The 16270-nt window shown below is 36.3% G+C and overlaps 1 protein-coding gene across 1 annotated transcript in view; it reads right to left on the bottom strand.

The window, feature by feature from the left end:
• Positions 1 to 16270, bottom strand: part of ak5 (adenylate kinase 5) — a 76752-nt gene that overhangs the window by 27752 nt on the left and 32730 nt on the right. Inside the window, exon 7 of the mRNA XM_055202803.2 lies at positions 4536 to 4626. Within this exon, the coding sequence (XP_055058778.1) occupies positions 4536 to 4626 (91 nt within the window). The remainder of the gene's footprint in view (positions 1 to 4535; positions 4627 to 16270) is intronic.

The following is a 16270-nucleotide window of genomic DNA, read 5'->3' as shown; positions in this document are numbered from 1 at the left end:
CCTGTCTTGGTCTTGGTCTTGACTTGGTCTCGACCCTTTAAACTCTTGGTCTTTTCTCGGTCTGTCCTGGTCTTGGTCATGACTTGGTCTTGGTTTAGGTGGTCTTGACTACAACACTAGTTTGTTGTTTACAATGCGTGGAATGGTGCGCTGTGATTTGCTGAGCGTATTTATTGCATTCTGCAGAAAAGGAGGACTGCCATTTGTCACAGATTGGAAAAAAGGGAGGGAAGATGACAGAATAACACGGCAGATATCGGATTTTGCGTTTATTTAAGAATTTACTTTTTAATACTGACGTGATACAATACTGATTTTGGCGGTAACATTTTTTTTTAAATGCCGTTTATCGCGTTTTGATACCAAACTCTTCACATTTGTTTTTTAAATGTTGATATTATGACAGCTTTCTGTTGTTCTGCATGAATGTTGATGGACTGTATTAGAATGAGACATATTGTATGTCAACTAATACAGTTTTCACTAAATTACAAAATTTTTAAGGGCTGTCTCAATCGCAAAATCCTTGAAGTGCACTGGACCATTCATTCCCTAAAAATTCCCCACAATGCAACACGTTCCCTTTCTGGAAATCACGTGAGCTTTTCTGAAGCTCTCCAACCAAAATCGCGTGAGCCAACTCAAACTTCATAAAACACGACAAAACTTTTGAAAAGACAAATGTTCATTTCAGTTTAAATATGAACTCAAATTGTTAGACAGGAATCTACTTGATATTTAAATGTAATATTTGTGTTTTTAATGTGTTTTTCATAAAATACTTTAAAATTAAGTAAGACAGATGTTGTTTTGCTGGTTGTTGATGAATGACAACATTCAGAGGTTTGTTTATTGTTAATAAACTGCCTGAAAGCACAGCTTTATCCAGGTATACTGCGAGTCATCTTGACAGGTACACTTTAATACAAATCAATTCGATATAAATATGCCTTATTAATAATATATAAGAAAATGTATTTACAAAAGATTAAACCAAGTTGCATGTTCATCTGGTTTGAACTTTAGATGTTGGGTTTAAGGTGTTAGGAAACAGTTTTCACTCATGGAATGTTTTGCATTTCTGATAAATATGAATTAGATATATTTCATTAGCTTATTTGTATTTACTCATATGGCCATTCACATAGATGTTCTGATCACCCTGTAGGGATTTATTTTGCGATTACTGATTGGCTGTACATTGTCCCTTGCTTGTACATTGCTGTACATAAGACATGATTGGGACATAAAATTGCATTGCATAGCAGGAATGATTCATCTAACATCCAGAGACATTAGATGATTCATTCAGAGACTTCCACTCAGCTCCCTGATCAGTTCTGACATTGAGAGCGACAAATCCTGGGCTATAGAGTTGTGCTTTCCAGCACAATCCCCTGATGCACACTGGAAAATATCTGCAGTATTGTTCGATTTGAGGTATTAACACAGATTACATGCATTAAACTTCTAGGTAAATGGCAGTAATTGGAGGCAATCCACAGAATGGTATATTTGCCAAATCGCTTTTCAGTGACTTTTAAAAGCCAGGTTCAATGAGTCCTGAGATCAGTTGGCATAAATATAAAGACACAGAGTCAATAGAGGTGGGGTTAACATGGTGGGTGGCAGAGGTATGTAATAAACTTCTGCTCGCCAGGTTCGGCAAACTCTACAGGCCTTGTTTATACAACCAATTATAAGCATGTCTTACCAGGCAGGCAGTGATGCAGTAAAACACAATGGGGTGGTTTGACACTGAAATATTGTTTTCAGTTAAAACACCTTAAGCCCATAATACACTTCACGATTATTGGCTGTCCCAGACGAAAGATTGCCATCGTGAAACAATCGTTGCGATTTCCGTGATTGTGGCTCTTCATCGGTGGTCCTATGTCTTACAGTGAGAGAGGTTCAAAGACGGCCGTTTTCCTGGTCTTGCGTCCAAAGATAGCCTACGATAGTTTTCTGACAGTGTCAGAAATTCGGCATGATCACCGCACAGTGTGTTTGCTGCTACGACCTGCGCACCGGTATTTGTTTACCACAAGCGCATGCTGGTGACGTTGCGCAACGTGTGACGCTGCTGCCGAAGCTTCCGTGTCATCATCGTAAAGTCTACATGCCTCTCGTACCCGAGTTTAAACGATACATGTCGCACAGTGTGATAAGGTAATGAAAAATCGTGCAGTGTATTCCGGGCTTTAGACATAATTGTCTAGGCTTAAAGGGATAGTTCACCCAAAAATGAAAGTAATGTCATTAATGATTCACCCTCATGTTTTTCCAAACTCGTAAGACCTCCGTTCATCTTCAGAAGAACACAGTTTAAGATGTTTTATATTTAGTCCTAGAGCTTGTTGACCCTTCATTTGAAAATCTACGTACGGTATACTGTCCATGTCCAGAAAGCTAATAAAAACAACATCAAAGTAGTCCATGTGACATCAGTGGGTCAGTTAGAATGTTTTGGGCAACGAAAATACATTTTGTTCCAAAAATAACAAAAATGACGACTTTATTCAGCATTGTCTTCTCTTCCGCGTCTGTTGTGAAGCGCATGTGTGAGACTAAAGTCACGTGACTGCAGTTACACGGATGAAGTACGACGCGGCTGACGTGTTATGTGGTGCGCCCCAGCTTTTTTTGTGCAACCGGGCTTCGTTTACAGTCTGAGGGAGACGCACGCTGTAAGTTTGAAAAAAAAACTTTGCAAACATGTCTGAGGATAACACGTCAGACGCGTCACTGCAGTCACGTGACTTTAGTCTTGCGCATGCGCTTCACAACAGATGCGGAAGAGAAAACAAACCTCAATAAAAAAAAATTAATTTTGGACCAAAATGTATTTTCGATGCTTCAACACATTCTAACTGACCCACTGATGTCACATGGACTACTTTGATGATGTTTTTATTACCTTTATAGACATGGACAATATACCGTATGTAGATTTTCAATGAAGGGTCAACAAGCTCTCGGACCGAATGAATGTCTTACGAGTTTGGAACGACATGAGGGTGAGTCATTAATGACATTATTTTCATTTTTGGGTGAACTAACCCTTTAAGTCCTGTCCGGGAAGCTGCCCCAAAGACCTTTTTTTATACTGAATCCAAACAGGGCACAATGGCATTTGATATTGTGGCATGCTACAATCATTATACAATGTCAGTATAATGTGCTATATGCATTGCAATATTGCTTTAATTAAAACTGACAATTGTGCTTAGATGATTAAACGGGTGTCAAAAATCCGAATGGAGAGAACCATGGGGCAGTCATTGCCTAATGATTAAAATCCGACTTTAATCGATCCTCATGCCTTGCAGGAAGCAACTTTGTTGCCCTTGAGCAAGGCATTTTTCCCCTAGTTTCTCCCTGGGCAATGCAGTGATAGCTGCCCACCCAGATGTGTGTTTGTGTGTTCACCAATTCAAATGCCCATCTAAGATGTAGTATACAGTATACATAACGTACTCCAGCAGTTGCATAACACTCACGTGAATTAACCAGATAAAACTGAAGGACATCTATCTCCTATTTCCTTCACATTATCACAAACAGACATTCCCTGATACCCCAGAACATTTCCATTCAGGACAAATTATTAAACACCATTGTGGCCTCCGGATGCTATCATCTCCACCCAGCAACACCAGGGAAATTTTCACATCGATGTGCCAGTCGGCCAGCCTATAGAGACTGATACCAGACCCATCACAGAGCTTCTTCTCACAACACCGATCTTCAATCTCTCACTATGTGCTCAGTGATAGCAGTGCCTGTAAATCATTGTCAAGCTGAGCAACACGGACGGCAGTTGACTGACAGCACAACACACAGGGATGCGGAGAATCTGTGTCGAAACTTTCTTGATTTGACTTTGCGAGGACCTTTGCGAGAAGATCAAATTCAGGCTAGTTGCTTTGATGGTGTTTGGTGTCTGGAGTTCAAGAGTTCTCTGATCTGTATTTCCCACCAGGCCGAGGAAATCTCGACAAGCTGATTAATTAAATCCAGTGTCTGGTAAACTTTCATTTATGGGAGCACTAAATCTTTTTCACTGCCTGGAGAAATGAGTTCTGTGACCGTCTTGACTTGTTATTCAGGCAATTTGATTTTCTGCCGTGCTCTTCAGATTTTCACAGAAGATGAAAATAGCATCCGAAGTACGTTTTTAGATTGTGACTGATGACTTAGGTTCACAGTTAATGTTAGTGATGAAGAAAAGTATGTCTTAAATTCGAATTTCTCTGAATCGATTTTTGGAAACATTTGGGATACTGAAAGTACACAAATGAAAAAAAACTTTAATTTATTATTTTAATGCAAAAATCTTACATATTGTGCCCTTTAGTGTACATCCTGTCAACACTTTGGTTGCTAAATATGGTTACATTTATTGTTTTTAAATGATTATAAAGAAACTCTGAATTGTATAGTTTTCTGACCATAATGTTGTTAATAAATGTTTATGCTGAGAACATTTTGAGGAACCAAATGGTAATGATGTGGTAATGGTGTATTTTTACCTGCCACAGGTTCTTTGGTGGGGTACAGCTTGTTGTCGACTGTCATGCTGATGTCATAAAACACTTCCTCTTCATCTCGATCTGCATCAAGCTGTAAGAAGACAAGAAAGTGCTTGGTCTGTAGCAGGAGATTTGATACCAGCAAAGAGCTCAGGGAGGTATGTATGACAACATATGCCCCCATTATGGATGAAGTCAGACAATAGATTATTACTTTTAAAATCTTGGCTGGGTCCAAATAACCACACTTGTGGTCTTTGCACTTGACCACTTGACTACTTACATGACTTATTTCCTGTATTTGGTCCAAGTGTTTTAGTGGGCGTGAAAATCCCAAGCGTGCATGTAGAATTATTCACCCGATGGGACACACTTAGCAAGTGCAAAAATGTCAATCTGGGTAGTTGCAGAAATTGGCACCAAAACGTGTTCGTATTTATTTGGCCTCCTTAAAATTAGGGATGCATAACGATTAATCATCTTTTATTCTGCAATAGATTAATCATTAATCTATTGCAGAATAAAAGTTTTTGTTTACATCATATATGTGTGTCAACTGTGTATTATAACTTTGTATAGATAAACACACACACACATGCATGTATATATTTAAATAATGTTTACAGTACATGTGTATATACATTTGTATATTTATTATAATATATATAAATTGTACATAATATATAATATATAAATGTATCTTTTTTCTTAAAATTTCACATGCATGTGTGCACATTTATATATACATAATTATTATTCACAGTTCACACACATATATGATGTAAACAAAAACTTTTATTCTGCAATAGATCGAAATAATCACTATTAAGCATTATGCATCCCTACTTAAAATATATATTTTTACATAAACACTCTAAAATGAACATTTGATGAATTTAAAGATTGTTATAAGCTATACTTATATGAAACCAGTAAAAAAACTTAATTTTGTACATGCAGCTTTATTAAAGTTTAACGTTTATTCAGTAGTCCCTGAATACACGACACAATTAATGTTATTTTTAATTATGTGATAAAAGCAGTTTCAGATGTTTTACAAAATACATAACAATGTTTGCAACAATGAAATTTGCAACATTTTCCGTTTTACTACCTAAAATATGTAATACACATTTATTAACTTACAATTAAAAGTTTTTACGGCACCTCGCGAGGTTTGGCCAAAAGTGTCACGTTTACATCCAGAACATGATGCATGATGGGATACGCTTAGCCTTTATAATCGCTTTGAAGCAGTATTCGAAATAGTGTGGGTTTAGTGTACATGAAGGCCACTGCACTTTGCCAGTTTTAAGACATGGGACACTCTTGCGCACTTACTTCCTGCTCTCGAGTGGCCAAGACCACGAGTGTGGGTATTTGGACGCAGCCCTTGTTTCAGTGGTCTTTATTAATGAGTTGTTTCTTTAGGTGGTCAAAGCACGGCTGTGTAAACAAGATTACTGTATCGATCTTAAGCTTAAAAAAGAAACTCATTGGGTTGGAGCCATGGTGTGATTCAGTAATGAAAGCAGACTTCATCACTTTCCTATAATTCCCATCCACACACAAAAATGCTGTGTTGTTTTAACAATGGTTGGGTAAAATATGGACAAACCCAACTGTTGGTTTCAATTATCAAGAAAATGTTCATATTTTACCCAAAATTTGGTTTGAGACAACCTTCAGAATGTGTATCACTAGATATTTTAATAGGATAAGACAAGAGCCAAACGTATACCAGTTTAGCCTCGTTTACCATTTTAGCTGTTAGTATTGAAACACACAGAAAATATAAAAACCTTTATAAGGCATTTCGCAGGGACCTTGTCTAAAAGCATAAAAATGCACTGTGACGGAAAATCTTAAGAAACAGGGAGGACGAGCAATGGCCCAATCAGGTTTCTCCAAATGTTTCCATGACAACAGACTAAAACGGGCCACAGCGTAGCAGGTAGTGTGTGGGAGTGTCCCTTGAGCTTTAGAAGACTGTGTACCTGTTGGATTATTATTGGATACAGGGAAAAGAGGGCTGTCAATCATTAGAAATGAACTTGCACATACTGGGTTTCCACTCTCTTCCACACCAATGAACAAAAGCAGAAGTTAGTCTACACAAACTGTTTCTGTTTTGCGATGGACTTCAGTGATGCCATAGAAGAACCATTTCTGGCTCCACAAAGTCAACGGTTCTTTAAAGAACCATTTATTTCTTAACTTTTTATAATATAAAAAGAAGCTTGTTTCAATACAAAGAACCTTTAATGAACCAGATGTTCATTGGATGATACTTCATCAGCTGTGCGTTTTTCTTTGGGGAAACTTCAGAGCCAGAAGATATAAACTGATTCAAATAATGCTTAATGGGGACATATCATTAAAATCTGACTTTTTCCATGTTTAAGTGCTATAATTGGGTCCCCAGTGCTCATTTTCTTTTCCAGTTTATATTTTTATATAGATCAGTGGTATTAACATTTAATTAACAGTGATTTACTGTATTTTTTAATTTGCGGTGACTGCTATAAAACAACAGCAGTAGTGCTACTGCAGTTGTATAAAACAGTGTTATAGAAGCATATAAAATGGAAAAATAAAATATCTCTATGAAATTAAATATAACAACCCAGTAACTTAATTTTGGTAAACAAACCACAATCATGGCGATCAGTGTTTGCATTTCATCAGTTCATTTGCATTTAAAAGGACACATCCAAAAACGGCACACCTATAAAGTGGCCATTTCAACATGTTATAATAAATTATCTATATGGTATGTTTGAACTAAAACTTCACATACGTACTCTGTGGACACCAAAGATTTATTTTACATCTTAAAAAATCTTGTGAAATGTCCCCTTTAAGAATAATACATTTGTGTCAAGCTGTCGGCATGGCTCAAACTTTTGGTTGTCTTGTTTAGTAATTGGGTAGCATCTGGTATGAAAGATGCAAAAAAGAGGATATTGATACACATGCTTAAGAAAAAACAGCTGAAACTGCTGATGAGCTTTCCTGCTGTTCATACAATAAAATGTTGTGATTTGTATATATTTCTGTACAGTTTGAATACAGTTTCTGATTGTGGCAGTAAGAGACGTGAACAGTCTTGACAGCATGGCAAACTCACACCGCCACATGAAAAATCGTTAATATTTTATCACATTTGAAAGTAAAGGGTCAGTCACAGTCGATTCGATTTACTTCCACTGATATGCACATGAATGCAGAAGAGTACAGTAAGTGCCCATGCATATTCTGCACACATTTTTTTAGAAGAGCAGTTGTATAATTTGCAGTTTTACGAATCTATTTTAATGTTTTTACTTCATTACATTATTAACAATTTTTTTATTCACATCTGAAGCATTGAAGAAGTTCACACCACTACTTTACTTTGAGCAGCTCAAGTTAGATAAATACAAGAAGAAAATATATTTTTGTGCCCTTCAAATGCAAAAGTACCAAAGCGTCTGAGATGCTTAATTAAATTGCTGTACTTTTCTGCTAAGAATGATTGAACTTGAAATAAACTCCACAATAAACTACCACTTACTCTGTGTCTCTGCACTAACTTAAATATCTCTTTGACTAGAAATATATCAGTAAAGTTGATGAATGGATTGTTAAAATTGCAGTGTGGTTACGCTTAAAAAGGTTTACAGTTGAATCCAACATCAGAGTGGCTGCTTAAATGACTCACATGTAAGATGCAATCCAAAGAAAACTATTTATTTTGCTGCATGTTGATTCTTTTTCTCATTCTTTCAGTGTTATTTGTATGCATGTTTTTGTAATAGTTTGTTTATGGTCTGTAATGTGTGGATTATTATTGACCTAAAAAAAACAGAGGAAAAGTGCTTTTCTAACACTGTAAAAAGTGAAAAGGTTAAGCTGTTTCAACTAAAATTTTTCTCCTAAAGTGAAATTTTAAGTTGGAAAAACTTTCCTTTTTTAGGTGTTACCAACTGAAGTTGATCAATCTTTACCTTAAAGGGACATTCCACTTTTTTTAAAAAAAATATGCTCATTTTCCAGCTCCCCTAGAGTTAATCATTTGATTCTTACTGTTTTGGAATCCATTCAGCTGATTTCGGGGTCTGGCGCTACCACTTTTTACATAGCTTAGAACAATCCATTGAATCTGATTAGACCATTAGCATCGCGCTCAAAAATGACCAAAGAGTAATTTCTTCTCTATTTACACCCGTAAAAGCATTTTCTTATAGCGATATTCCATTTACAGTAGGTGAAAATAAGTTTAAATAAATAAAATGATCAAATTTGCAACACGTGTAAATAGTAATTAGATGCTATCTATATTGGAAGATAGTCTACTATTTGCGCCTCAGTTTTGTAAATTGCCAGGATGCCATAATAACAGAGTGTGAATGATTATATTACAATTATTAAATGAATGCTGCATTATTGGAAGAATAAAAACACTCTCTACACCGACCCCTAACCCAACCCAATTAATACTTTTATTTTTAATAAACACTAGTTAGGCACTGTATTTCCACTTTTCAAACCTTTTCTTCATTTTTATTGATGATAAATGCCTTTCGATGTGGTATGTGACAAAAAAGGGAGAAAAGCAAGGTTGGCAAAAGACGGATTTATACCAGGGACATCGCTTTAAAAGTCAGTACCTACAAGCCATACGACCTACTGCCAGTGCCACTTAAAGAATAATTCCGGTATTTAACACTTTGAGTCTCATTTCTGGTTTGTTTTGGATGAACTACAGTGATGGACACTGAAATTTTGACAGTGGATCGTGTCTTGACTTTTTGACTCGTTTAGAAGCGTCTCTTGACTGCTTCAGAATGGAAGTCAAGGGCCATGCACAAACATGTCATTAAAACAACACTTAACGTTCATTTTCAAAACTACCGAGTGGTTCGTGGTGTTCGTTGATGATTAAAAACAAATATATTGGCGCAATGTATGATTTCAATCCATGTTTTTTGCTATAGTGGATCTATTTTTTTCAGATACCTCACAACCGCATATATACTTCCGCTCTATATTTGAGTCTGAAGCGTTAAGCACACTCCCGACCACTTGATGGCGACAACCACTTTCAAAATCAAACGGCTCACAGAATCCACCTTTCATAATTTATTTTAGATGTAAGGATTTTTGATTTTTGAAAAATTAGATGTTTGTTTATTTCGCTACTCTGAGGGCACAGTTGCTCTGCTAACGCTAGCCTTCTGAGAGAAACCAAACGAAAAAACTACAACCACATGTAAACAGACCCCTTTTCCGTTTCCGGCGGCGGAGTGATATATCAGCGAGCAACATGTCTTCTAAGACAAGTCAATGGAATTTTACAAAATGGCAGTTAAAAACACGACAGAAACTGTGTTTCACTATACTACTTTTTTTTAATCAACGAAACACCACAAACCACTCGGCGAGGAGCACAGTTTTGAAAATGAACATTAAGGGTTGTTTTAATGACATGTTTGTGCATGGCCATTGAATTCCATTCTGAAGCAGTCAAGAGACGCTTCTAAACGAGTCAAAAAGTCAAGACACGACCCATTGTCAAAATTTCTGTGTCCATCACTGTAGTTCATCCAAAACAAACCAGAAATGAGACTCAAAGTGTTAAATACCGGAATTATCCTTTAAGCCATGGATTTCAGTGCGCCTTTTTTAACCTTTAGTGATCCAACCAGACATTGATGAGCAGAGCTAGTGTAAATAGTGTTTGCCAACAAGAGACGTCAGTTACACTCAGTGTAAATAGGCACTCCGTAATATTTTCAACTACAATATCCTGATGGTTTATATTTGACCGAACAATGGGTTATAACAACCTAGCATTTGGGGTTAAAACAACCCAGCATACGCTAAATTACAACCCAACAGGTTTGGGTTCATCCGTTTTTGACCTTACGCTGGGTAGAAAATTACCTAGCATTTTTTCGAGTGTAGTGTATTTCTCAACCAGTCTAAGAAGGTCACTTCACCATAGCAACAAGCAGAAGAAATTATGAATGGATCCCAAATTAACATAATTTCCTTCGGTTATCACTGACATTATCGTCATAAACCAAGTACACAGAATCTTGAAATTTCTCTGCATGACATTTGTACCTGCAACTTCCTTTCCTCGCTCCCACTGTGCTGCAGAGTTTAACAATTGCCTAAAAATTGGGGGATAAAAATATACCCAGCCTCCTTAACAGGCTGAGCTCAGTCAGACTGATATTAAGTCGCACACTGTCACATAGACACATCTACTATCAGTGCATATGACACCCTCTGTTCAGCAAAAAACTGAATGTGCCAAACTGCTGCTTTTAGTAGAAAGTTCAGTTTACCTTCATAAGAAAAAAGTGAAAGAATAAAAGAGATTCAATGTAATACAGTCATGCAGATGTATTTTCAACATTCGAAAATGTTACAGAAATGAAAATCACTGAATCGCACCACATCCCCATTAATATTCTTGTTTGTTGTAGCCTACATCATGGGCGGTGTTTTCGTATGGCCGAGTATGGCAGTCGCCATACCCTGTCTTTTAGAAAATACTGCAGAAATAAACAGTTCATATAATGATGCTCATTAAAGATAATTTTAAATATTTTACTAGAGATCTAACAGATTTGAACGTTGGTACAGTGACAGTCCTAATAGTGATAATGAATAGGTGTGTTTGACTTCATGTGGTGCCGCAGGAACTGACAGGCAGATGATATCGAAGTACAGCAAGAGCGATTCGAAAGCAAACTCCCTTGCGGTACTTTGACATCATTCGTGTGTTGGTTCTTACCGCATCGCTTGAAGTCTCGCATTTAAGGATCATTAATTTTACACAGTAACATTAGTTCAGTGTAACGGTTGATATGCTTTAGCTATGATTTAAAGGGACATTCCACTTTTTTTGAAAATATGCACATTTTTCAGCACCCCTAGATTTAAACATTTGAATCTTACCGTTTTGGAATCCATTCAGCTGATCTCCAGGTCTGGCGCTAGTACTTTTAGCATAGCTTAGCACAATCCATTGAATCTGATTAGACCATTAGCATCGCGCAAAAAAATAACCAAAGAGTTTGGATATTTTTCCTATTTAAAAGTTGACTCTTCTGTAGTCACATCGTGTACTAAGACCGACGGAAAATTAAAAGTTGGGATTTTCTAGGCAGATATGCTAGGAACTATACTAGTAGTGATATTACGCAGTGCCCGAAAATAGTCCCCTTGGTTACTTTCAATGGCAGGGGACTATTTTCGGGCACTGCGTAACACCACTACACCCGCCGCAGCCATGCTACAGCAGCAAAGTCCCCGATCACCACGCCAGAATGAGAGTACAGTTCCCAGCCATATCTGCCTAGAAAATTACAACTTTTAATTTTCTGTCTGTCTTAGTACACGATGTAACTATAAAAGAGTCAAGTTTTAAATAGGAAAAATATTGAAACTCAAACTCTTCAGTTATTTTTTAGCGTGATGCTAATGGTCTAATCAAATTCAATGGATTATGCTAAGCTAGGCTAAAAGTGCTAGCGCCAGATATGAAATCGGCTGAATGTATTTTAAAACTGTAAGATTCAAATGTTTAACTCTAGGGGAGCTAGAAAATGAGCATATATTCTAAATAAGTGCAATATCCCTTTAAATAAAGATACTGGTTATTTATTTTGCATGTTAATAAAAATAATCATCTACTCTAAAAGGACTCTTGATTCCATATAGAAGTCTACCAGAGGTTAATTTTGGGCCACAAAAGACATTTGTTTATGTTGTTGACTCTGAAACCATCTATTGTTGTTATCTGTAAGCCTGTGCATGGATTATTTTGATCTCTGTTTTTTGAGAATGTCCTTTTTGTATGGCCAGAGGAAATGATACCCTAGGTTTTTGTGAAATCCTGCCAGTTTGTAAACAAACAGTATTCACATACTGATTGGTTTGCATTATGCAATAACTGAAACAATTTGGTTAAATAATGTAATGGAGTTAAGTGTCCACTATTCTCTAAAAATGTGGCATATGTAACAGTATAGCAAACACAATAAATAACTTTGTGGAGGTAGAGTTTGCTAAAAAATTGGACTACAAAACTTCATTGTTGTCCTTCATGGGCAACACACAACTAGCATTGTGAATCATGATATTAAGACGTGATAAGGTGCCAAGAATAACATTTTTGTAAATAGAAAATATTAAAATCTATATTTAACATTAAATGTTCCTCCATTTATCTGATTGATTATAAAAAGATCAAATATAATTATGGTAAATGAAATTGTTTATCAGACAGAGATGAACAGGAATTGATAAAGAGAGGCAGTGTGCAGAATAATCAGGCTCTTCGTGACAGCTCTTGTGATGTCTGTCATTACGGTCTAACTGAAGATGACTTACACAAGCATTTCCTGCTTAATTATCAGTTTGTCCGACTTCAGTATGGTCCTCACAGTTTTTATTTCAATTTCCGGGTGATTTATTAAAAGAAACACATTTATCTGATGTTTTTTAGATCTTGATACCTGCATCTATTACAAGCAGCACAGTATAGCAATTCATAATGTATCACTGCACATAATGGAATAAATATTTCATTAATATTGTAATAAATGTTCATAAATGTAAAAATTTTCTCAAAGCATAATACAATTTTGAGCTCATAATTTAATAACATTTTGGGTTTGCAAGGTAGTTACTAGAGTGTTGCTATGTGGTTGCTAGGGCACCCAGGGTGGTTGCTAGGGAGAGAATTGGCATCCACCAATGGTTATGCTTAAAATAAACCCACCCCTATGTCTCTATGATATATAATAGTGATGCTTCACATAAATTTGCAATTTTTAAATTATTATTATTAAGACAATAATTCTGGTGAGTTTATAATGTAATACATTTCTCATAATGTGAGTAGGCAATAAGCTTCGCGTCGTGCCTAACAACGTCCTTCAGCCGTTACTTATTCACGATACAGCATTTGCCTCGAGTACCTTACTGCTTTTATAAAACGGTTACCACACAATATTAAAGTAAAAAAAATATTAGTGCAACTTTCATGAAGTTAAATCAATAAAAGCATTCCTTCTGCTAGAAAAAAATAGTCCCTGACTGCGAACAATAACATGAAAGCTCAAATAAAAACAACAAACTGTTCTCAATTATATGTTTATGTGTTGCTAAGGGTGTTGCTAAGGGCGCAGTGATATTAAACAAAACTGTTGGGTGAAGCGGTCATAGCAGTGTTTTATTGTGAATAAAGCACACCTATTGACCAATCAGAATCAAGGATTGGAACTAACCGTTTTATAATCATTTTTATTACATTATGAGCTCAAGATTTTATTACGTTTTGAAAAAATTAACATATTTTTACAATAATAGTGTAATACTTATTACATAATCTGGGTTTTTTTTACAGTATGTGCAGTTATTATATTATGATTTGCTACACGTCGTTAAGGTATTCTTTTTTTAAGTGTTTTTGTATATTTATATAGTGATTTTCACAATTGTTCATTAGCTGTGTCCCAATTCGAAGGCTGTGACATTCTAAGGGCGTATTTTAAGACTGATTGCATCACAGCTGCACGACTTAAGGTTAGTAAGGCTGCCCCAATTCGAAGGATGCTTGAAATTAAGCCTCAAATGCGTCCTTATTTCAGGTAATGCAAATTAGGGCTAGACCATCTCATTTCAGTTTTATTTGTGGACTTTGGAGGCTGCCACCTTTAAAGACCAAGTGCTCCCCTTCTGAGGTCGCGTCCTTAGAAGGTCGCAGCCCTTGAATTGGGACAGAGCTATTGTTCCACAGCAGCTTTTCATGAAATAGAAACAATGAAAACAACAAAACCATGGCAGTTTTTAAATATAGTTTTTGCCAATTATAGTGGCGCAGAAATTCCAGCATTCTTTTCAGGTAGATCCAAACCGTGTGAACCCCCCCATTCCAGACAGCAAGCCAAACCTGTTTACGATATGACACATCACTCTTATAGATTAAAGACACTATTTATAGCTCCAGCATTGGCTGTGAAAATCTCTCATCTATAATAATGAATCTCTATCTTGGTGATGCCGCTGTGTACAGAAGAAACGATGTATCAAACTCAAATACAGACTTAAACCTTTCCTGGTCCATTTGAAAAATCAACAGATATGTGAAAACTAAATCAGATTGTTCAAAATTTGTGGTGAGAGGACATGTTGAATTTTAAGGTTGGGATCATATTAGGAACCCTTTAACAAGAACCCAAAAGCAAAAGTAAAAGATCTAGCACAGATAATGACTCTTACTTGTAGTCTAAATTAAGTATTTTGTTTATTGTTTGGTTTGCTTTGAATCCTTGCCTAATGGAAGACCATATGTGATATTTACTTATAGTGTTTTTGCTGCCTCCTCAAATAACCCTGAGACGTGTACTCTGATCAGCAGTCTCATCTCCAGTCGCAGACACCATTTACTTACGGAAAAAAATAGGGTTTTACATTTACAGTATTCCTCAATATTCCTTCTGATATGGAATGGCATGGGAATTAATATACAGTAGGTAAAGTATCAATGGAAGGCTAAAATACTAATCAACCCTGTGTTTTATATTCCCTTGTGCTAAAGTTGATCAAAGCTGATTCATTACTACTTTGATGATCAGCTCTCAGTTTAGATTAAAATAACTCTTTGTAAAGTTACATGCAAGTTTAGCGGTTTGCAGTTTCAACCCTTAAACTGCTTACAGCCTCTGCAAGCAGAATGAGACATGTAGCAGCAAACTAGCAAAGAGTAGGACAGACAAATCTGACAGCCGGCACACAGACTACACTGCATTTATTTGACATTAATGGCACATTTCATTTACCTCAGTGGAACCCATATTTCCTATATAGGACCTAATAGTCTGTCCTAATCCTCTGGCAAAGTTGCATCACTGGCAGTATTTGCAACTTTCAGTGACAAGATGATAGGCTGTTAAAGCAATTCATCGCAAATAAATTCAGCAGATGGAGGTCCTCCGTGCTTGCTCCATTGGAATAACAAGATTTTTGTGTGGAGGAGGAAGCCTGCAAAATCTGTTGGCTTAATGCATGCATTATAACTTCAGTGTGTTTAATACAAATTAAGATTTAAAATATCTTTCCTTTTAATAAATATTAAGTCAGAAGTATTCTTCTAAACTTGTTGCATATTTTTTATTACCAAAGAAGCTGACATTATTTATATCAGTTTTACTTGCAACCCACAGGGTCCCTGTCGCCATGGGAACTGCAGAGGTGATTGGAAAAAAGATTTCACATCTAAGACTTATCCAACCTGAAACGCAGCCATTTAAATTTGGTGAGATGCGATGCTCAGTCTAACATCAGTAAAATGCAAACATCATTTTGGTGGGGAGCGCTGCATGTGTTCCCTGCTGCACTCAGGCACTGATCGTGACAGCTGATGACATTTTTTTACTAGCAAAGAAACCTCAGCCACCAAAACGTATAGCATTTGCGTTACATTTAAAGCTGCCAATAGATTAACATAAATTATCACAAACAGGGTTGGGGTTCCTGGAAGTTAACTTGTGGAGCACCAGCAATGGCAAGTTAATGGTTTGATTCACAGGGAACACACACTGTAAAAAGTGATACGTTGGACCACTTAAAATTACTTTAATTGGTCACATAAAAAGGTTTTATATTAAATGTTTCACCTAGTGAAACTATAGTAACATTTTAATTTGAAAAAGTAATATTTTGGAGTGTTA

This window comes from Misgurnus anguillicaudatus, chromosome 2 (genome assembly GCF_027580225.2).
Source record: "Misgurnus anguillicaudatus chromosome 2, ASM2758022v2, whole genome shotgun sequence".
NCBI lineage: Eukaryota > Metazoa > Chordata > Actinopteri > Cypriniformes > Cobitidae > Misgurnus > Misgurnus anguillicaudatus.
The sequence above is the reverse complement of the archived record's forward strand: the minus strand, read 5'-3'. Positions and strand labels throughout refer to the sequence as shown.